The following is a 20,311-nucleotide window of genomic DNA, read 5'->3' as shown; positions in this document are numbered from 1 at the left end:
TGCTTCCCAGTGCATCCCAGTATCCTACACCACCAACTGCCCCCTGCTTCCCAGTGCATCCCAGTATCCTAACCACCAACTGCCCCCTGCTTCCCAGTGCATCCCAGTATCCTACACCACCAACTGCTCCCTGCTTCCCAGTGCATCCCAGTATCCTACACCAACTGCCCCCTGCTTCCCAGTGCATCCCAGTATCCTAACCACCAACTGCCCCCTGCTTCCCAGTGCATCCCAGTATCCTAACCACCAACTGCTCCCTGCTTCCCAGTGCATCCCAGTATCCTACACCACCAACTGCCCCCTGCTTCCCAGTGCATCCCAGTATCCTACACCACCAACTGCCCCCTGCTTCCCAGTGCATCCCAGTATCCTAACCACCAACTGCCCCCTGCTTCCCAGTGCATCCCAGTATCCTACACCACCAACTGCCCCCTGCTTCCCAGTGCATCCCAGTATCCTACACCACCAACTGCCCCCTGCTTCCCAGTGCAGACCAGTATCCTACACCACCAACTGCTGCCTGCTTCCCAGTGCATCCCAGTATCCTACACCACCAACTGCCCCCTGCTTCCCAGTGCATCCCAGTATCCTACACCACCAACTGCCCCCTGCTTCCCAGTGCATCCCAGTATCCTAACCACCAACTGCCCCCTGCTTCCCAGTGCATCCCAGTATCCTAACCACCAACTGCTCCCTGCTTCCCAGTGCATCCCAGTATCCTACACCAACTGCCCCCTGCTTCCCAGTGCATCCCAGTATCCTACACCACCAACTGCCCCCTGCTTCCCAGTGCATCCCAGTATCCTACACCACCAACTGCTCCCTGCTTCCCAGTGCATCCCAGTATCCTACACCAACTGCTCCCTGCTTCCCAGTGCATCCCAGTTATCCTACACCACCAACTGCCCCCTGCTTCCCAGTGCATCCCAGTATCCCACACCACCAACTGCTCCCTGCTTCCCAGTGCATCCCAGTATCCTACACCACCAACTGCTGCCTGCTTCCCAGTGCATCCCAGTATCCTACACCACCAACTGCTCCCTGCTTCCCAGTGCATCCCAGTATCCTACACCACCAACTGCCCCCTGCTTCCCAGTGCAGACCAGTATCCTACACCACCAACTGCCCCCTGCTTCCCAGTGCATCCCAGTATCCTACACCACCAACTGCCCCCTGCTTCCCAGTGCAGACCAGTATCCTACACCACCAACTGCTCCCTGCTTCCCAGTGCATCCCAGTATCCTACACCAACTGCCCCCTGCTTCCCAGTGCATCCCAGTATCCTACACCACCAACTGCCCCCTGCTTCCCAGTGCATCCCAGTATCCTAACCACCAACTGCCCCCTGCTTCCCAGTGCAGACCAGTATCCTACACCACCAACTGCTCCCTGCTTCCCAGTGCATCCCAGTATCCTACACCACCAACTGCTGCCTGCTTCCCAGTGCAGACCAGTGCATCCCAGTACCCTACATCAGCTGCCTCCTGCTTCCCAGTGCATCCCAGTACCCTTCACCACCAGGCTGGGACTGGTGACAGCTCCACGACCCCAGGGCTGGGCTGGGGGGGGGGCACCACAACAAGCCCCCCAATCCCCAACCCCACTGGGGACACTACAGCCCCCCCTTAGAAAAAATAATCCCACCACGGGGTGTGTGTGTGTGTGGGGGGGTCACCACCACTTCCCACCTCTTTTATTTCAACCGAGCGCTACAAATGGAGGAGCGGGGAGGAGGGGGGACACCCCCCCCCCCCCAACACCTCCCCTCCCGCCCCCCCTACCCCGAAGGAAAAGCCTTGATGACCTTGACGTCGTCGAGGGGCCGGTCCTGGGCGTTGGTCTCCACCATGGCGAGGCGGCCCAGCACCCCCATGCCCTGGCAGACCCTCCCGAAGATGCTGTGCTTCCCGTCCAGCCACTGCGCCGGGCCCAGCGTCAGGAAGAACTGGCTACCGTTGGTGTCCGGGCCAGCGTTAGCCATGGCCAAGATGCCGGCGCCTGGCAGGGACGGATGGACGGACGGACGCTGTTAATGTCCTAAGGGGTTTGGGGGGGGGTTGAGGGGGTATCAGGGGAGATGTGTCACCCCATGGATGTGGTGCGGGGGGACAGGGGGAAGGTGGCATCTCCACAGTTCTGGTACCATGGGGGATGTGTCACCCCATGGATGGGGTGTTGGGGGACATGGGGGACATGCCACCACATGGATGGGGTCTTGGGGGTCATGTCACCCCATGAATAGGGTCTTGGGGGACATGCCACCACACGGATGGGGTCTTAGAGGACATGGAGGACATGCCACCACATGAGTCTTGGGGGACATTTCGTCCCCATGGATGGGGTCTTGGGGACATGCCACCCCATGGATGGGGTCTTAGGGGACATGGGACCACATGCCACCACATGAACGGGGTTTTGGGGGCCATGCCATACCATGGATGGGGCCTTGGGGGACATGTCACCCCATGGATGGGGTCTTAAAGGACAAGGGGGTCACACCACCACATGGATGGGGTCTTAGGGGACATGTCACCCCATGGATGGGTCTTGGGGGTCATGCCACCCCATGAATAGGGTCTTAAAGGACATGGGGAACATACCACGCCATGAATGGGGTCTTGGGGACATGCCACCCTATAGATGGGGTCTTAGGGGACATGGGGGACATGTCACCCCATGGATGGGGTCTGAGGGATCTTCATCCCCATGGATGAGGTCTTGGGGGTCACACCACCCCATGGCCAGGGTCCTGGGGGACATGTCACCCCACGGGCGGTGTCTTAGGGGACATGGGGGACACGCCACCCCATGGATGGAGTGCTGGGGAATATGGGGGCCGTGACACCCCATGGCCTGTGTTCCGGGGGACACGGGGGACACGCCAACCTGTAGCCAAGGTCCTGGCATCATGGGGGGGCATGTCACCCTATGGATGGGGCCCTGGGGGACACGGGAGGAGATGTCACCCCATGGGTGGGGTTTTTGACCTCCTGGTGACGGTTTCTGCTCACCGGTGAACTTGAGCTCGGGGTGCAGCTCGTCCTCAAACTGTTTGCCGTAGATGGAGGCACCACCGCGGCCTGGGGAGGGGGTGAGGGGGGGTCAGCTGGTCCCCCGTGACAGCACGGGAGGGGATGTGGTGAGGGGGTGTCTCTCACCGGTACCGGTGGGGTCCCCCCCCTGCACCATGAAATCCTTGATGACGCGGTGGAATTTGGTGCCGTTGTAGTAGCCGCGGCGGCAGAGCTCGGCGAAGTTCTTGCAGGTGCGGGGGGCGTGCTTCCAGTACAGCTCCAGCACCAGCGGGCCCATCCTGCACCCGTACCCCCGCCGGGGGGTGTCACCCCGTGGTGCCCCCCCAGCCCCCACGGCGGCTCAGACCCGACGGAGGGGGAGTAATGGGGGCTGCCCAGGACCAGGGGGGCAACTGGGAGAGTGGGACTGGGGGATAATGGGGGCTGCCCGGTACTGGGGGTAACTGGGACTGGGTGGGACTGGGCAATAATGGTGGTTGCCCGGTACGGGGGGTAACTGGGAGGGGGATAATGGGGACTGCCCGGTACTGGGGGTAACTGGGACTGGGGGATAATGGTGGTTGCCCGGTACCGGGGGTAACTGGGAGGGGGATAATGGGGGCTGCCCGGTACCGGGAGTAACTGGGACTGGGGGATAATGGTGGTTGCCCGGTACCGGGGGTAACTGGGAGGGGGATAATGGGGACTGCCCGGTACTGGGGGTAACTGGGACTGGGGGATAATGGTGGTTGCCCGGTACCGGGGGTAACTGGGAGGGGGATAATGGGGGCTGCCCGGTACTGGGGGTAACTGGGACTGGGTGGGACTGGGGGATAACGGGGGCTGTCTGGTACTGGGCGATAATGGTGGTTGCCCGGTACCGGGGGTAACTGGGAGGGGGATAATGGGGGCTGCCCGGTACTGGGGGTAACTGGGGCTGGGTGGTGCTGGGAGATAATGGGGGCTGCCCGGTACCGGGGGTAACTGGGAGCTTCCCAGCACGCAGCGGGACCGTGTCCGTCCGGTGCCGGGGAGGGACACTGGGAGCTAACGGACACCGGGGTCTGCCCGGTGCCGGGAAGGGGCGCGGGCCGGGTCGAGGGAGCGGGAGGGGCCGCCCGCTGCCGGTGCCGCTGCCGGTACCGGGGGACCGACCCCGCCCCTTACGTGGTCTCCATGGAGACGGTGGGCGGCTGCCAGGAGTCGGGCGGGACGGCGGCCATGCTGCGGGGGGACCGGCGGCGGAAGGGCCCCGGCCCGCCGCGCGCTTCCGGGGACACGCCCCCCTCCGGGCGTCGGCCAATGAGAGCGCGCGGCTGGCGGGGCGGGGCCGAGGAGGCCAGCCAATCGGCACGGCGGGCGGGCGCGCCGCTATTGTGACGCACGGGGAGGGGGAATTCGAACGAGGCCACGCCCCCCGCCGCTAGGCCACGCCCCCTCCTCGCGCGCGCGCGGCGAGCGGGACCCGGGGGCGGGCGACGGTGAGCGGAGCGGGGGGGCGGGGGGGCACGGGACCGGGAGCGGGGCGGGGCCAACCGGGATGAGGGGGAGGGTGGAGCGGGGACCCTGCGGCGGGGGGGGGCTGGGGGATCCCCGGGGGGGCGGGGATGGAACCCCCCGTTGTGGGGCTGGGACCCCCGGGATCGGTGTGTGGGGGTGGGACCCGCCGGTACGGCGCTGGGATCCCCCCCCCCCCCCCGGGATCGGGGTGCTGGGCTGGGACCCCCGGTGTGGGGCTGGGATCCCCGCGGGGATCCCAGTGTGGGGCTGGGACCCCGCGGTGGGCGCTGGGACACCCCCCCCGGGATCAGCGTGTGGGGGTGGGACCCCCCGGTGCGGGGCTGGGAACGCCCCCCGGGATCGTTGTGTGGGGCTGGGAACCCCCTCCTCCCCGTCCCCGGGATCGCGGTGCTGGACTGGGATCTCCGGTGTGGGGCTGGGATCCCCCCCGGGATCGGGGTGTGGGGCTGGGACCCCCCAGTGGGGACTGGGACCCCCTGGCACCGGGATGTAGTGCTGGAAGCCCCCCCGGGATCGGGGTACCGGGCTGAGAACCCTCGGCTGGCTCGGGGACCCCCCCGGGATCGGTGTGTGGGGCTGGAATCCCCCGGGGATCCGGGTGCTGGGCTGGGACCCCCCGGTGCGGGGCTGGGGCTCCTGGGATCGATGTACAGGGCTGGGACCCCCCCGGTGTGGCACTGGGGACCCTCCGGGGTTGGGGTGCGGGGCTGGGGGCTCCCCGGTTGGGGGGCCATGGGGGTACCCCCGGTCTGGCCCCCCCAGGCCGTGCCGTGCCCGCGCCGGCGGTGCCGTCCCCGGTGGCACAAAGCCCCGACTGTGCCTGGCACCGGCGGGTGCCGTCCCCGGGCGCCGGCCGGTGCCACCCCGGCGCCCCACCGGGGATCGGGGACACGGGTGGGGACCGTGGGTCACCCCTCGCTCCCCGCCAGGCAGCCCCTGTGCCGGCGCTGCGGGCCGAGGCGGAGACCATGGCTGAGGAGCGAGGTAGGGCAGTGCCAGCACCGCGTCCCCTCTGTGTGTGGCGTCCCCCCCCCGGCGCTGGGGGGCCGGGGTTCACCCCGCGTGTCCCCCCAGATGTCCGCTTTGTCACCGAGGAGAGCTTCGACTTCGGGATCCTGTCCCCTTCTGACAGGTGAGGGGGGGGACATGGGGGACGGGAGGGACATGGCACCCCACTGACAGGGTCCTGGCGTCCTGGGGGACATGTCACCCCGTGGATGGGGTCCTGGGGGACATGGCACCCCATGACCAGGGACACTGGGGACATGGCACCCCACTGACAATGTTCTGTTATCATGGGGGACATGTCACCCCACAGATGGGGTTCTGGGGGACATGGCACCCTGTGGCCAAGGTCCTGGCATCATGGGGGACTTTGTCACCTCATGGCCAAGGTTTTGGGGGACATGGGAGACATGCCACCCTATGGATGGGGTCCCAGGGGACATGTCACCTCATGGATGGGGTCCTGGGGGACATGGCACCCCACAGATGTGGTTCTGGGGGACGTAGCACCCCATGGTCAGGGACACTGGGGACATGGCACCCCACTGACAGTGTTTTGGCATCGTGGGGGTCATGGCACCCCATAGATGGGGGTTCTGGGGGACATGGCACCCTGTGGCCAAGGTTTTGGGGGACACGGGGGACATGTCACCCCAGGAATGGGGTCCCAGGGGACATGGCACCCTATGGTCAGGGTCCTAGGAGACATGGCACCCTGCGGCCAAGGTTCTGGCATCATGTCACCCTGTTGCCAATGTCCTAGGGGACACGGGGGGGGCGCTGAGGGGGCCAGGGCTAACGCTGGCCTCCCCCCCCTGCAGCCAGGAGGAAGAGGAGGATGAGGAGAGCCCGGCTGGGGCAGGGGCCCGGGGGGGCAGCGGTCGCTGGAGCCCCCTGAGCGGGGCCCGGCTGGAGGAGATGGTGCGGGAGGCCACTCGCCTGGCGGCACAGCTGGAGCAATGTCACCTGCCCCCCCCGGCCCCCCCCGGCCCCCCGCCCAACCCCCGCAGCCCCCGCAGCCCCCGCCGTGAGACCTTCGTGGTGAAGGACAGTCCCGTGCGGGCGCTGCTGCCCACCGTGGAGTCTCGGGGGACACCCCCCCCCGCTGCCACCACCACCACCCGCCCCCCCGCCAAACCCCGGGGGCCCCCCGCTGCCACCAGCATCCCCAGCACCCGGAAGGTAGGTGGCACCTCGAGGTGCAGGGGCGGGGGGGGGGGGTGTCCCAGTGCTCCCAGTATAGCCCCGCACTGTTCCCACCAGGGCTGAAGTCCTAAACACACACACCCCCCCCCCACCCCCCATTTTGGGGCGGGGGGCTCCGAGTGCTACCCTCATGTCCCCAAGGGGGGGGGCATGGGCAGCCACCGAGCAGTGTCCCTGTGTGTGTCCCCCCCCTGCTCTGCTTCCAGGTCTCGCCCAGTTGTCACCCCACAGCAGCGCCGAAGGGACCCCCCAGGGCCAGGGTGCCCCCCCCTAGCCGGGTGGGCCCCCCCCCTCGGCCTTGCCCTCCCCAGGGGCAGGGGGCTGGGGCCCGGGGCAAGTCGGAGCCCCTCCAGGCGGGGACATCAGGTACCGGCTCTGCGGGGGGGGACATGGGCAGCTCCTTGGGCTGGGGGCACCCACGCCAGGGGTTGGGGTGCCCCCACTGCACCCCCACACCTTCCCCCCCCCATTCCCCGTTCTGTCCCCAGGCCAGTCAAAGGTGAGGGGGGCCGCTGCCCCCTGCCCCCCTGCCGCCCGCCAGCCCCGCACCAGGGCCACCACCGTCCCCTCCAGCCGCCCCCCCGCCCCCAGCGCCATCCCCAGGGCACCCGGACGGACCCCGGCGGGGGGGGCAGCAGCGGGTGGGAGAGCACCCGCGCCCAGAGGTAAGGATGGGTGCTGCTGGAGGTGTGGGGGGGGAAGGGGGCTACCCCCTGCCCCCCCCCCTCCTTCCCGTGCCTCGGTTTCCCCACGGCTGCTCTCCCCATTGCAGGCGGGGGGGTGGCGCGGACAGCCCCCCCGGCCGCTGGCTCGGGGTGCAAACCAGGACCCCCCTCCAGCCGCCTCCGCCCCCCCCGGAAGACGGCAGTGAGCAGCACCCCGAGGTGACAGAACCCCCCCCCCACCCAGAGGAGTTTGGGGTGCCCAGACCTGCCCCCCCGCCCCCGGTGTGTGGGTGAGGAGGGGGGGAACTGGGGAAACAGCGACACGGGGGCAGGGGGGGCAGAACTGGGGCCCCCCCCAGGGATGAGGCAGAGGCACAGGTTGGATTTTGCTTTAATTACAAAAGGTCACATCAGCAGTAGGAAACCCCCCCGGCCCCCCCCTTCCCCCCAGCACCCAGGGGTCCCTCACCCCTCCCAACACCCTCTGCCAGCTGCCACCCCCCCCGGGTGCCACCGCCTGAGCCTCACCCCTGGGGCGAGCAAAGTATTTGGGGGGGGCGGGGGCTCAGACATCCCTGCACCCCCCAACTGATTCCCACCACCACCACCATGTGCCCCCCTCCCCTGCCCCCCACCTGGGGGGGGGTTGACACCATGTGGGGGGGGGTTGTGTGTCTATATCCTTTTTTTTTTTTTTTGCATTTTTCATGTATTTTTTAAATAAAACCCTCCACTGGGCATGGGGGCTGTGGATGATGCTGGGGGGGCACCCTATGCCACATCCCCCCCCCCCCCCCCCCCCCCCCCAAGGTGCCGATGGAGTGAGGGACAAATCCCTGCCAGGATCCAAAGTGCAATGGGGGGGGGGGGGCAGAGTGTCTGCGGCTCCGTGCCCCCTCCTGATGCCCCCCCCCCCCATCCCGGTGCCACCCTCTGTCCTATTGCCCCCCCCTCTATCCTGGTGCCCCCCTCCTGTCCCGGTGTCCCCAGCGCGGTGGCACGGGCAGGGGGTGCCCACTGGGTCCCTGTTAGATGGAGGTCTCGTCGCTCCTGGGGGGGGGGGGGGGGGGGGCGGGGGGGGATGGGACAGGACAGACAGACAGGCAGGGGGGTGGGCGTGAAGGGTGGGGGGGTGGAAATAAAAAAATAAGACAGACAGATGCGTGATCGGGGGCGAGGTGGGTGCCAGGGTGCCCTCCGCGCCTGCAGCACCCAGCGCTCACCCAGACGGGGGGGGGGGGGAGATGGAAGGGGGTGGGGGGTGGCAGGAGGCCCCCAGCCCCCCGCTGGTTAATGGAGAAAATTAAAAAACAGAAATCTGGGCGGAGGGGGGGGGGCGGAGAGGAGAGAAGAGGGAGGGTTAGTGTCCGCGGGCAGGGAGCCCCCACCCAGCGCCCACTATGATGCCACCCTGGGCCCCCCCAATCCCATGAGCACCCTGACACCCCCTGGGCACTGAATGGGCACTGCTAGACCTGATGGGCACCCAACGGGCACCCTGGCACCCAGTGTGCACCCCTACACCCAATGGGCACCCAACAGACACCCAATGGGCACCCAGTGTGCACCCCTACACCCAATGGGCACCCCTACACTCAATGGGCACCCAACGGGCACCCAGTGGGCACCCCTACACCCAATGGGCACCCCTACACTCAGTGGGCACCCAATGGGCACCCAGTGGGCACCCCTACACCCAATGGGCACCCCTACACTCAATGGGCACCCAACGGGCACCCAGTGGGCACCCCTACACCCAACAGGCACTCAATGGGCACCCTCACACCCAGTGTGCACCCCTACACCCAATGGGAACCCAACAGGCACCCAATGGGCACACCCAGCTCACACCCACTGAGCACCCAATAGGCATCCTGGCACCCAATGGGCACTCTCAAAGCCATCGTGCACCCCTACACCCAATGGCACTCAATGGATGCTCTCAAACCCAGTGGGCACCTTTGCACATGATGGGCACCCAAAAATCACCCTTGCACCCAATGGGCACCCAGTGGGAACTCCTGCACCCTAGGGACACCCAACAGCCACCTTTGCATCTGATGGGCACCCTGGCACCTGATGGGCACCCAACAGGTACCCTTGCACCCAATAAGTGCCCAATGGAAACCTCAGCACCCAATAAGTGCCCAAAGGGAACCCTGGCACCTAATGAGCACCCAACAGCCACCTTTGCACCCAATGGGTGCCCACTGAGCATCCTGGCACCCAACAGCCATCCTTTCACCTGATGGGCACCCAACAACCACCCTTGCACCCAATCGGAACCCTGGCACCTGATGTGCACCCAGTAGGCACCCTTGCACCCAACAGCCATCTTTTCCCCTGTTGGTTGCCCAGTGGAAATCCTGGCACCCAATGGGCACCCAAGAGCCACCCCTGCACCCACTGGGAACCTAGGCACCTGATGGGCACCATCCAAGAGCCACCCTTTCACCCAATGGGCACCCAACAGCCTCCCTTGCACCCAGTGGACACCCTGGCACCCGATGGGCACCCAACAGCCTCCCTTGCACCCAGTGGACACCCTGGCACCCGATGGGCACCCAATGAGCACCCAACAGCCTCCCTTGCACCCAGTGGATACCCTGGCACCCGATGGGCACCCAATGGGCACCCAACAGCCTCCCTTGCACCCAGTGGATACCCTGGCACCCGATGGGCACCCAATGGGCAGCCAACAGCCTCCCTTGCACCCAGTGGACACCCTGGCACCCGACGGGCACCCAATGGGCACCCAACAGCCTCCCTTGCACCCCATGGACACTCAACAGCCTCCCCTGCACCCAACGGGCACCCATCAGGCACCCTGGCACCCATCCGCCAGCCACTCACTCGGAGCCGGAGGAGTCCTCGTCCACGGTACCCGCCTTGATGCTCATGGCGATGGGGGTGACGCCGCTGAGCTGCTCCTGGAGGGTCTGGCGGGGGCGGGGGGGGCCGGTGCCCCCCACCCGGCTGCCCTCGCTGCCCGATGAGGCGGCGGTGCCCGCAGGGGGGGGCGGGGGGGGCCCCAGGCGCTGGGTGCTGCCCCGTTCGCTGATGGGGGGCAGGCACTTCTTCTTCAGGATGCCTGTGGGGTGGGGGCATCACCCAGGGTTTCGGGGGGCGGGGGGGGGGGGGGGGGAGTTTGTCCCAGCCTTGACGTGCCCCCCCCCGCCCCTCACCTCACAGCACCCATTTGGGTGCGGGGCACCCCATACCTTTGTGGGGGTGGGGCAGGGGCAGCAGCGGGGGGTCCCTAGGGAGCGCCTCGCCGTTTTGGCGGGGGGGGTCGCCCCGGGGGGGTCCCTCGCCCCCCGCCGGCTCCACCCGCAGGGTCTCGCTGCCCCCATGCCCTTCGCTCTCACTGGCCGTGGTCGTCATGAATTCCCCTGGCCAGTATGGTTGCCCCGGGGCCACCAGGCTGTCACCTGCAGGCAGGGGAGGGGCTGCTGGGACGGGCAGGGCGAGGGACACCCCCCCTGCCATCCCCCCCCCACCCCATCATGCCCAGGGGGTGCTCCCCATCCACCCCTGGACACCCCCCGAGGCCACTGGGTGCTCCCCATCAGCACCCCAGCCAGGGCAAGAGACACCCCCCAACTCCACTGGGTGCTCCCCGGCCATGGTGAGGGACCCCCCCCCTCACCACTGGGTGCTTTCCTGGCAACCTGGACAGGGCAAAGGGCACCCCACCAAACCCATTGGGTGCCCCCCCATTGGCACCCTAGACAGGGGGAGAGACCCCCCCATCAGCACCCAGCCAGGCTGAGGGACCCCCATCCCCTCCTGGGTGCCCCCCAGGCTGGCGTTACCGGGGGCGGGGGGGGGCAGGGGGGGCCCGGGCAGGGTGTCCCAGCCGGCGGGGGGGGCCTCATCCTCGCTCTCGGAGGAGTGTGTGGAGCCGTAGGAGCCGCTCCGGTCGTCCTCCAGCGACAGGTCGCTGTCCGAGTCCGTGTCGTGCTCTGTGGGGGGACACACACCCCCACAGGTCAGGGGGTGCCCAGGGACCCCCCCACCCGGGCTGAGGCCGGGCGCACTCGTGACACACGCAGTGGCCTTACCCTCAGGCTGGTCTTGGGTGTCGAGGAAGAGCCCCCCGGGTTCAGCCAGCGCCCGCTGCCCCGGGCTGCCCGCCAGCCCCGAGTCCTCCCTGCCAGAGAGGGGAGACCGGCACCCATCGGCACCCATCGGCGCACATCGGCATCCATCGGCACCCATCGGCACCCATCGGCGCACATCGGAACCCATCGGCACCCATCGGCACCCATCGGCGCACATCGGAACCCATCGGCACCCATCGGAACCCATCGGCACCCATCGGAACCCATCGGAACCCATCGGAACCCATCGGAACCCATCGGCGCACATCGGCACCCATCGGAACCCATCGGCACCCATCGGAACCCATCGGCACCCATCGGAACCCATCGGCGCACATCGGCACCCATCGGCACCCATCGGCACCCATCGGCACCCATCGGCACCCATCGGAACCCATCGGAACCCATCGGCGCACATCGGCACCCATCGGCACCCATCGGCACCCATCGGAACCCATCGGCACCCATCGGCGCACATCGGCACCCATCAGCACCGCCCCGCCCCACCGCCCACCCTGTTGCGCCCTCTCTCCCCCACCACGTTGTCCCCCCTCCTCGCTGCCCCCTGTCCCCTGTTGCCCCTCACTATCCCCCTTTCCCCCCCACTGCCTCCTGCTGCCTCCTTTTGCCCCCCTTTTTTCCCCCCTTTGTCCCCCACTACCTCCCTTTTCCCCCCGTTGCCCCCCGCTGCCTCCCTTTGGCCCCCTTAGCCCCCCGTTGCCCCCCACTACCCATTTCCCCCCGTTTCCCCCTCTTGCCCTCCGTTTTTCCACCTTTAGCACCCCTTTTCCCCCCATTGCCCCCCGTTGCACCTTTTCCCCCCTTTCCCCCTTTTCCTCCCCTTTCCCCCCTTTGCCCCCCTTTTCCCGTTGCCCCCCGTTGCCCCCCTTTCCCCCCATTGCCCCCCTTTCCCCCCATTGCCCCCCTTTCCCCCCGTTCCCCCCCTTTCCCCCCGTTGCCCCCCTTTCCCCCCCGTTGCCCCCCTTTCCCCCCGTTGTCCTCCTTTCCCCCCCGTTGCCCCCCTTTCCCCCCGTTGTCCTCCTTTCCCCCCGTTGCCCCCCTTTCCCCCCGTTGTCCCCCTTTCCCCCCGTTCCCCCCCTTTCCCCCCGTTGCCCCCCTTTCCCCCCTTGCCCCCCTTTCCCCCTGTTCCCCCCCTTTCCCCCCATTGCCCCCCTTTCCCCCCGTTCCCCCCCTTTCCCCCCGTTGCCCCCCTTTCCCCGCAGCCCCGGTACCGCCGCACGAAGGGGATGTAGCTGTGGTGGCTCTTGCCCGAGCGCGCGGTGCTGTGCAGGGACCCGCTGGAGCCCCCCCCGGGGGCCGGGTACAGCCGCCCCGCCACGTAGGTGCTGTCACAGCCGTAGGCCTGCGCGGGGACGGGGACATGGCGGCCACGGTGGGGGGATGCCCCTCGCCCCCCCACCCCCCCCGCCCCCCTCCCACCCCCCCCCCACTCACGGGGGTCAGGGTGGATTTGGTGGCCAGCGCGGGGTCGGGGCCGCGTCTGCGGGTGCAGCTGAGCCGCAGGCTCCTCCGCACCTCCTTGCTCAGCACCACGCAGAAGAGGAATATGAGGGGGCCCTGGGGGGGGAGAGGGGGGGCTCGTGGGCATAGGGGGGCATTGGGGTGTGCCGACCAGCCCCTGTCTGCGCACTGCAGGGGTCCCTGCTGGCACCCCAGACAGGTTGAGGGATGCCCCCGTGCCCACTGGGAGACTCCCAGGGGCAGCCCGGACAGGATCAGGGACCCCCCATGCACACTGGGTGCCCCCCACCGACACCCCTAACTGGGTCAAGGACCCCCCATGCACACTGGGCGCCCCCCACCGACACCCCTAACTGGGTCAAGGACCCCCCATGCACACTGGGTGCCCCCCACCGACACCCCTAACTGGGTCAAGGACCCCCCATGCACACTGAGTGCCCCCCACCGACACCCCTAACTGGGTCAGGGACCCCCCATGCACACTGGGTGCCCCCCACCGACACCCCTAACTGGGTCAGGGACCCCCCATGCACACTGGGTGCCCCCCACCGACACCCCTAACTGGGTCAAGGACCCCCCATGCACACTGGGTGCCCCCCACCGACACCCCTAACTGGGTCAAGGACCCCCCATGCACACTGGGTGCCCCCCACCGACACCCCTAACTGGGTCAGGGACCCCCCCCATGCCCACTGAGTGCCCTCTATTGGCATCCCAGAGGACCCCCTGTGCCCACTGGGAGGGGTGTAGGGGTTTAGGGGTACAGGGAGGGATGGGGGGTATGCGGGTACACGGGTTTGGGGGTGTGGGGCTCTAGGGGACCCTGGTCACCTGGAGGCAGTTGGAGACGGCGAAGAGGTAGTGGAAGAGCAGCGCGTCGCTGTTGACGGAGAGCAGGGCCAGGAGCCAGGCCAGGCTGGGCAGCGCCAGCACCACCACGGCCGTCTGCAGCCCGGAGCTGGGGGCACCGCCGTCAGCCCCTGCCTGCATCCCTGCCTGCATCCCTGCCTGCATCCCTGCCTGCGCCTCTGCCTGCATCCCTGCCTGCATCCCTGCCTGCATCCCTGCCTGCGCTCTGCCTGCATCCCTGCCTGTGCCTCTGCCTGTGCCCTGCCTGCATCCCTGCCTGCGCTCTGCCTGCATCCCTGCCTGCGCCTCTGCCTGCATCCCTGCCTGCACCCTGCCTGCGCCCTGCCTGCATCCCTGCCTGCATCCCTGCCTGCACCCTGCCTGTGCCCTGCCTGCATCCCTGCCTGCGCTCTGCCTGCATCTCTGCCTGCACCCTGCCTGCATCCCTGCCTGTGCCTCTGCCTGCGCCCTGCCTGCATCCCTGCCTGCGCCCCTGCCTGTGCCCTGCCTGCGCCCCTGCCTGCGCTCTGCCTGCATCCCTGCCTGCGCCCTGCCTGCATCCCTGCCTGCGCTCTGCCTGCATCTCTGCCTGCACCCTGCCTGCATCCCTGCCTGTGCCTCTGCCTGCGCCCTGCCTGCATCCATGCCTGCGCCCTGCCTGCGCCCTGCCTGCATCCCTGCCTGCACCCTGCCTGCATCCATGCCTGTGCCCTGCCTGCACCCTGCCTGCACCCCTGCGCCCTGCCTGCGCCCTGCCTGCATCCCTGCCCGCGCTGCTGGCCCGGTGTCCCCTGCCCCGATCCGGGCACCGAGACTGCCTCCACTGCCATGGGCACCACGTCTGCTCTGCCCCCCATGTGTGCCCCAGCGCCCTGCCCCCCTGCCCCCCACAGGTGTCCCACCACCCCGTGCCCCCCTGCCACCCCTGGGTGCCCCACCACTGCCCCGGTGACTCACGCCGTGCCCTTCTTCTCGAAGCCCTGCGGGGTGGCGCAGGTGGCCCTGGCTGCCAGCACGAGGAAGAAGATGCTGACCTGCGGGGGCAGAGGGGTGAGGGGACGGGGGGGCACACAGGGGGGACCCGCGCACCCCTCGGCCCCATACGCACGGCCACGGCGCAGGCGATGGGCCCCGCCAGGCTCCAGACCAGGCTGTCGTGGATGGAGAGCCAGCAGAAGTCGGGGTTGCCGTAGCCCTCGGGGTCCAGCCCCACCGCCAGCCCTGCCCGCACACAGGCGCGGCTCAGGGGCGGGGCTAACCGCGGAGGGGCGGGGATAAGACGGGAGGGGCGTGGCTAATGCGAGGAGGGATATGGAATAGCCTGTGGGGGGTATAGGCTATGGGTTTGGGGGCGGGACCACGGACCGGGGGGCGTGTCTAAAGTCATGGGGCAAGGCTATGATCGGCTAAGGGCGTTGCTATGACCCTAGGGGCGTGTCCAACACACTGTGGGCGTGGTTATGATGCTAAGGGTGGGGCTAAAGCTCGGGGGCGTGTCTAAGAGGTTAAAGCAGGGCTATGGTGGATGAGGGGCTAAATGCTTGGGGGCGTGGCTAAAATGTTGGGGCGTGGCTATGAGGTACAAGGGCATGGCGATGACATCGGGGGCGGGGCTATGCTCTTAGGGACAGGGTTGGGGATAGGCCTACGGTTTTGGGGGGAGGAGCTGTGCATGGAAATATGACCCCACCCTGCACCAAGCTGATTGGGGGGGGGGGGGTGGGTGTGTCAGTGGGCGGGGCCAAACCTTAGGAGGAGGGCGTGGCCACCTTGGGGTGGTTAACCCAGGTGGAGGTGGGTGCTGCAGGGGGTGGGGTTAAGGCCGGGGGACGGGGCTAAGGGAAGGGGCGGAGTCTGGGCCTGTGGGCGTGTCCTCACCCGTGATGAAGGCGGGCAGCCCCCAGCCCAGCACGTGGTAGAAGCGCATGGGCCCGCGGTCGACGTGGCGGGGCTCGCTGCGGCGCCGGTAGAGGTGCAGCCCCTCGAGCAGCGCCCAGCCCACCGCGCTCATGTAGAGGAACTGCAGCAGGATGGCCACCACCGTGCACGCCAGCTGCGCCCCCACCGCCCCGCACGTCACTGCCCGGCCCCGCCAACCACGGGCACCGCCGCCGGAGACCCGCCCACGGCAGCCCCGCCCACGGCAGCCCCGCCCCCTCTGTGGCCCCGCCCATGAAGGCCTCCTCTGAGAGCTCCACCCCCCTCGGGAGCCCCACCTCCCCACCCCCCTTTGAGAGGCCCCACCCCTTTAACAGACCCCACCCCTTTGATAGACCCAACTCACAAGAGGCTCCACCCCCTTCGTAGGCCTCACCCTGAGACCCCACCCCATGATAGGCCCCACCCCTTATATAGCCCCCACCTCTATAAGACTCCACCCCACGATAGGCCCCACCCCTTCGACAGGCCCCACCCACAGTAGGCCCCACCCCTTTTATAGGCCCCACCCCCTTTGCAACCCTCACCCCTTAGCCCCTTTCCACCATGGCCCTGCCCACTGTAGCCCCGCCTACTGTAGCCCCGCTCCCAAGCCCCACCCCTTGGTGATGGTGGGATCCCCCCTACCCTGAAGCCCCTCCCTCTTTGTGCCCACCCCCCCGTTTGTCCCCGCCCCCTGGTCGCACCGGGAGGTCGGCCTGGTTGATGCCGAGCAGGAAGACGAGCTGTGCCAGGAGGAGGGCGGTGGCGCCGTGGCGGCGGATGCTGTGGCGGTTGGAGCGCAGCCCCCGCAGCCCCCCCAGCGCCAGCACGGCCAGCAGCAGCCCCGCCAGCCCCACCCCCAGCGAGGCGTAGGTCAGCGCCGCCAGCGGCAGGATCTCCCCGTTCTGCGACACCGCGGCACCCGTCGGCACACGCCCGCCATGTGCCGGGGGGACACGCCTCGTGGAGCCACGCCCACCCAGGCTGAGAAGCCCCACCCACAATGCCACCCACCTGCCTCCCCCCCCGGAGAGGTGCCTTTAACCCCTAGGGTAAACCCCGCCCATATTGCTTGTCACCGCCCACATTGCTCAACCCCGCCCTACGGGAGCCTTGCCAACACTGCTTAGCCCCGCCTACACGAGCCCTGCCCCACACGAGCCCCGCCCACATTGCTTGGGCCTGCCCCACAGGAATTCCGCCCACATTGCTTAGACTCGCCCACATGAGCCACGCCCACACTGATTAGCCCCACCCCACGGGAGCCCTGCCCACATAGCCTAACCCTGCCCCACCAGAGCCCTGCCCCTCTTGATTGGTTCTGCCCCATGGGAGCCCCGCCTACATTGCTTAGACCCGCCCATGGAGCCATGCCCACACTGATTAGCCCTGCCCCACCGGAGCCCCGCCCACCTTGATTGGCTCCGCCCTATGGGAGCCACACCCATGGGAGCCACACCCACATTTATTGGCTCCCGCCTACATTGCTTGGCCACGCCTCCATGGACACCCCCCCGGCTTGACTCCTCCCCTTCTGTCAAGCCCCACCCACCCCCTTGTTCCCTCCCCCTTAGCACAAGCCCCGCCCCTCCCACCCTCCAAGCCCTGGCCCCTCCCCGCCCGGCCTGGGTCCCACGTGTCCCTCCGCCACCCGCCGGGTGCCCCGTGTCCCCACGCCAGGGCCCTGTCCCGGGGTCACCCCCACGCGCCCGGTCCCCCCGTGTCCCCGCCGTGTCCCCGCCGTGTCCCACCTCGCGGCGGGAGATGTCCATGAGGACGGCGAAGCTGGTCAGGTGGTGGCACTGGCAGCTGACGTGGCTCCAGTTGCGGAAGACGACCTCGCAGCCCCGCGCCGACCAGCCGCCCGCGCCGCCCGTCCTGCGCCGGCACCCTCAGCCACCGCCGGGACACCCACCCGGGGACACCCACCCGGGGACACCCCCCCAGGGACACCCACCCGCACCCTCAGCCACCGCCGGGACACCCCCAACCCGGGGACACCCACCCGGGGACACCCACCCGGGGACACCCCCCCAGGGACACCCACCCGCACCCTCAGCCACCGCCGGGACACCCACCCGGGGACACCTACCTGCACCCTCAGCCACCGCTGGGACACCCACCCCATCTGGGGACACCCACTGCACCCAGGGACACCCACCTGCACCCTCAGCCACTACCAGGACACCCACCCTGTCCAGGGACACCCACTGCACCCGAGGACACCCACCCGCACCCTCAGCCACCGCCGGGTCACCCACCGCACCCACCTAGTGACATCCCCCCACAGCCCCCTCCCCGTGTCACCCCCCAAGGTCACAGCTGCCGCACATGGGCCTGTGCCCCTGTCACCCACTCAGCGCCACCCACCACGTGCCACCCCGCCCCTCCCTGCCCATCGAGGCACCCGCCCCGTCCCCGTGGCCCCTGTCCGGGCTCCCGGGGGTGTCCCCGTCCCCCCCGGCTCACAGCAGGGAGTGGTTCCAGAACACGCAGATGGGTTTGGAGCGCTCCTGGGTCTCCAGCAGCCGGAACTGGAGGGTGATGGGCTTCGCCAGCGCCCGCGGCGCCCGCGCCCCCCCCGCGTGCACGCTGATGCTCACCACCGGCGTGTTGATGACGGGGCGCTTGGGCACCCTGGGGTGCACCGGGGTCAGGGCTCCCACCCAGGCACCCTGACACCCTTCTCGGTGCCCCGCTGTGCCTGACACCCTCCCTGACTGCCCCCCCCCAACTCCCAGCACCCCATCAGCACCTTTCCAGTCCCTCCCCGGGGATCCCTGGGCACCCTGGGGGTACCCCCCTGCCCCGCCATGGCCCAGCACCCCACCTCCTTTGCCCTGGCACCCCACGGGCACCCTCCCAGCCCCCCTGTGCCCCGCCCTGCCCCCCCCCCCCAGGCACCTGAGGCTGCGCTTGTCGGTGTCGTACTGCTCGGGCAGGAGCCCGGCCAGGGTGCGGTAGATGATGACGCTGGCGATGGCCTGGCCCTCGCCCAGTGCCGGGTGCCGCTTGTGCCGGGTCACCAGGGTCACCTCCTCCTCCTCATCCTCCTCCTCTTCATCCTCATCCTCCTCTCCAGCCTCTTCATCCTCCTCCTCCTCCTCCTCCTGCCTGCCTGTGCCCTGTGCTGCCTGTCCGTGCCCAGCGGAGGGGTCTGGGGGTGTGGGAAGGGGGTGGGCATGATGCTCTGCCACCACCACGGCCGTGCCCATGTCCCCAACCCTGCCAGCCCCACAGCCGTGGGTCGCCCAAACCCGCCAGCCACATCCTGGGGTCCCCAACCCTGACAGTCAGCCCTGTGGCCATATGAGTGTCCCCCCAACCCTGCCAGCCACATCCTGGGGTCACTCACCCTGCCAACCCCATGGCCATTCCAGGGTCCCCCAAACCTTCCAGCCTCATGCCAGGGTCCCCCCAACCTGCCAGCCACATCCTGGGGTCACCAACCCTGCCAGCCTGTCCCATGGCCATAGAGATGTCCCCCCAACCCTGCCAAGCTCATTCCAGGGTCCCCCCAACCCTGCCAGCCACATCCTGGGGTCACTCACCCTGCCAACCCCATGGCTATACCAGGGTCCCCCAAACCTGCCAGCCCCATCCTGGGGTCACCAACCCTGCCAGCCTGTCCCGTGGCCACAGAGATGTCCCCCCAACCCTGCCAGCCCCATCCTGGGGTCCCCAGCCCTGCCAGCCCCATGGCCATGCTGGGGTCCCCCATCATCCTGCCCGCTCTCCAGCCCTGCCAGCCCATGGCTGTGCCAGTGTCCCCCACTCCGCGTGTGCCAGCGCCCCCTATCCCCCCATTCCCCGCCCCAGGACTCACGCCTGCCCTCGGGGGGCCGGAAGACGCTGTCGGGCAGGATGACGGTGGTCTCCAGGTCAGGGGGCTTCTCCCCCCGCAGCGCCTCGTAACGCGGCAGCCGGGCACCCGCGAAGCTGCCCTTGTCCAGCCGCACCACGGACACCACTGCGGCACCCGGGGGTCACCCGGGGGTCCCACGGACCCCGCTGACCCCGGCACCCACAGCCCCCAGCACCCTGTGTGCCCAGCACCCACAGCCCCCAGCACCCACGGTGCAGGTCCTGGGTACGTGTGCTCTGGGTACATGCATGTCCCCAGACACACAAATGTCCCCATCTCTCAGCACACAGGCACACACATGCCTGTGTCCCCAGGGACACATGTGTCCTTGGGCACACGCATGTCCCCAGGCACACGCATGTCCATGTCCCCAGCACACATGTGTCCTTGGGCACATGCCATGTCCCCCAAGCTCACATGTTCCCAGGCACAAACATGTCCCCCTAGCACACACATGTTCTTGGGGACACGTATGTCCCCAGGCACACACATCTCCCAGGCACACCCATGCCCATGTCCCCAGGCACACACACGTGTCCCCAGCATACACCCATGTTCCTTGGGCACACATGTGTCCCCAGCACATACACACATCTCCTTGGGCACACACATGTCTCCTGGGCACACATGTCCTTGAGCACATGCATGTCCTCAGGCACATGCATGTCCATGTCCCCAGCA

The 20,311-nt window shown here is 68.3% G+C and overlaps 3 protein-coding genes across 4 annotated transcripts in view; 1 reads left to right on the top strand and 2 right to left on the bottom strand.

The window, feature by feature from the left end:
* Positions 1–1,741: 1,741 nt before the first annotated feature.
* PPIL1 (peptidylprolyl isomerase like 1) lies at positions 1,742–4,302 on the bottom strand. The gene is made up of 4 exons (XM_074925438.1): positions 4,182–4,302; positions 3,159–3,313; positions 3,012–3,080; positions 1,742–1,998 (listed from the first exon to the last, which is right to left on the bottom strand). The coding sequence occupies exons 1-4, from the start codon at positions 4,235–4,237 to the stop codon at positions 1,778–1,780; spliced, it is 501 nt and encodes a 166-aa protein (XP_074781539.1). The 5' UTR covers positions 4,238–4,302; the 3' UTR covers positions 1,742–1,777.
* Positions 4,303–4,432: 130 nt separating this feature from the next.
* On the top strand, positions 4,433–8,111 carry PSRC1 (proline and serine rich coiled-coil 1). Its single transcript, XM_074925624.1, is given in 7 exon segments — positions 4,433–4,495; positions 5,465–5,519; positions 5,610–5,667; positions 6,362–6,722; positions 6,953–7,222; positions 7,225–7,411; positions 7,519–8,111. Coding segments are annotated over 6 exon segments (1,008 nt in total). The 5' UTR covers positions 4,433–4,495; positions 5,465–5,503; the 3' UTR covers positions 7,635–8,111.
* A 246-nt stretch (positions 8,112–8,357) lies between these two features.
* CELSR2 (cadherin EGF LAG seven-pass G-type receptor 2) overlaps positions 8,358–20,311 on the bottom strand; it is a 29,011-nt gene continuing 17,057 nt past the window's right edge. Inside the window, exons 20-35 of one of the 2 annotated variants that reach the window (XM_074925419.1) lie at positions 19,592–19,735; positions 18,670–18,922; positions 18,235–18,402; positions 17,517–17,643; positions 16,470–16,670; positions 15,724–15,898; positions 14,954–15,066; positions 14,803–14,879; positions 13,828–13,954; positions 12,970–13,092; positions 12,747–12,877; positions 11,476–11,564; positions 11,227–11,376; positions 10,633–10,842; positions 10,265–10,502; positions 8,358–8,461 (exon numbers count right to left, since the gene is read on the bottom strand). In XM_074925419.1, the coding sequence (XP_074781520.1) occupies positions 8,440–8,461; positions 10,265–10,502; positions 10,633–10,842; positions 11,227–11,376; positions 11,476–11,564; positions 12,747–12,877; positions 12,970–13,092; positions 13,828–13,954; positions 14,803–14,879; positions 14,954–15,066; positions 15,724–15,898; positions 16,470–16,670; positions 17,517–17,643; positions 18,235–18,402; positions 18,670–18,922; positions 19,592–19,735 (2,348 nt within the window). In that variant the 3' untranslated portion in view covers positions 8,358–8,439. Of the gene's footprint in view, positions 8,462–8,525; positions 8,730–10,264; positions 10,503–10,632; positions 10,843–11,226; positions 11,377–11,475; positions 11,565–12,746; positions 12,878–12,969; positions 13,093–13,827; positions 13,955–14,802; positions 14,880–14,953; positions 15,067–15,723; positions 15,899–16,469; positions 16,671–17,516; positions 17,644–18,234; positions 18,403–18,669; positions 18,923–19,591; positions 19,736–20,311 lie in introns of those variants that run through there. The other variant, XM_074925418.1, reaches the window with a different exon arrangement.

Source organism: Athene noctua, chromosome 23 (genome assembly GCF_965140245.1).
Source record: "Athene noctua chromosome 23, bAthNoc1.hap1.1, whole genome shotgun sequence".
In the NCBI taxonomy this organism is placed as follows: Eukaryota; Metazoa; Chordata; class Aves; order Strigiformes; family Strigidae; genus Athene; species Athene noctua.
Note: the sequence above shows the minus strand (reverse complement) of the source record. Positions and strands in the feature narration are given on the sequence as shown.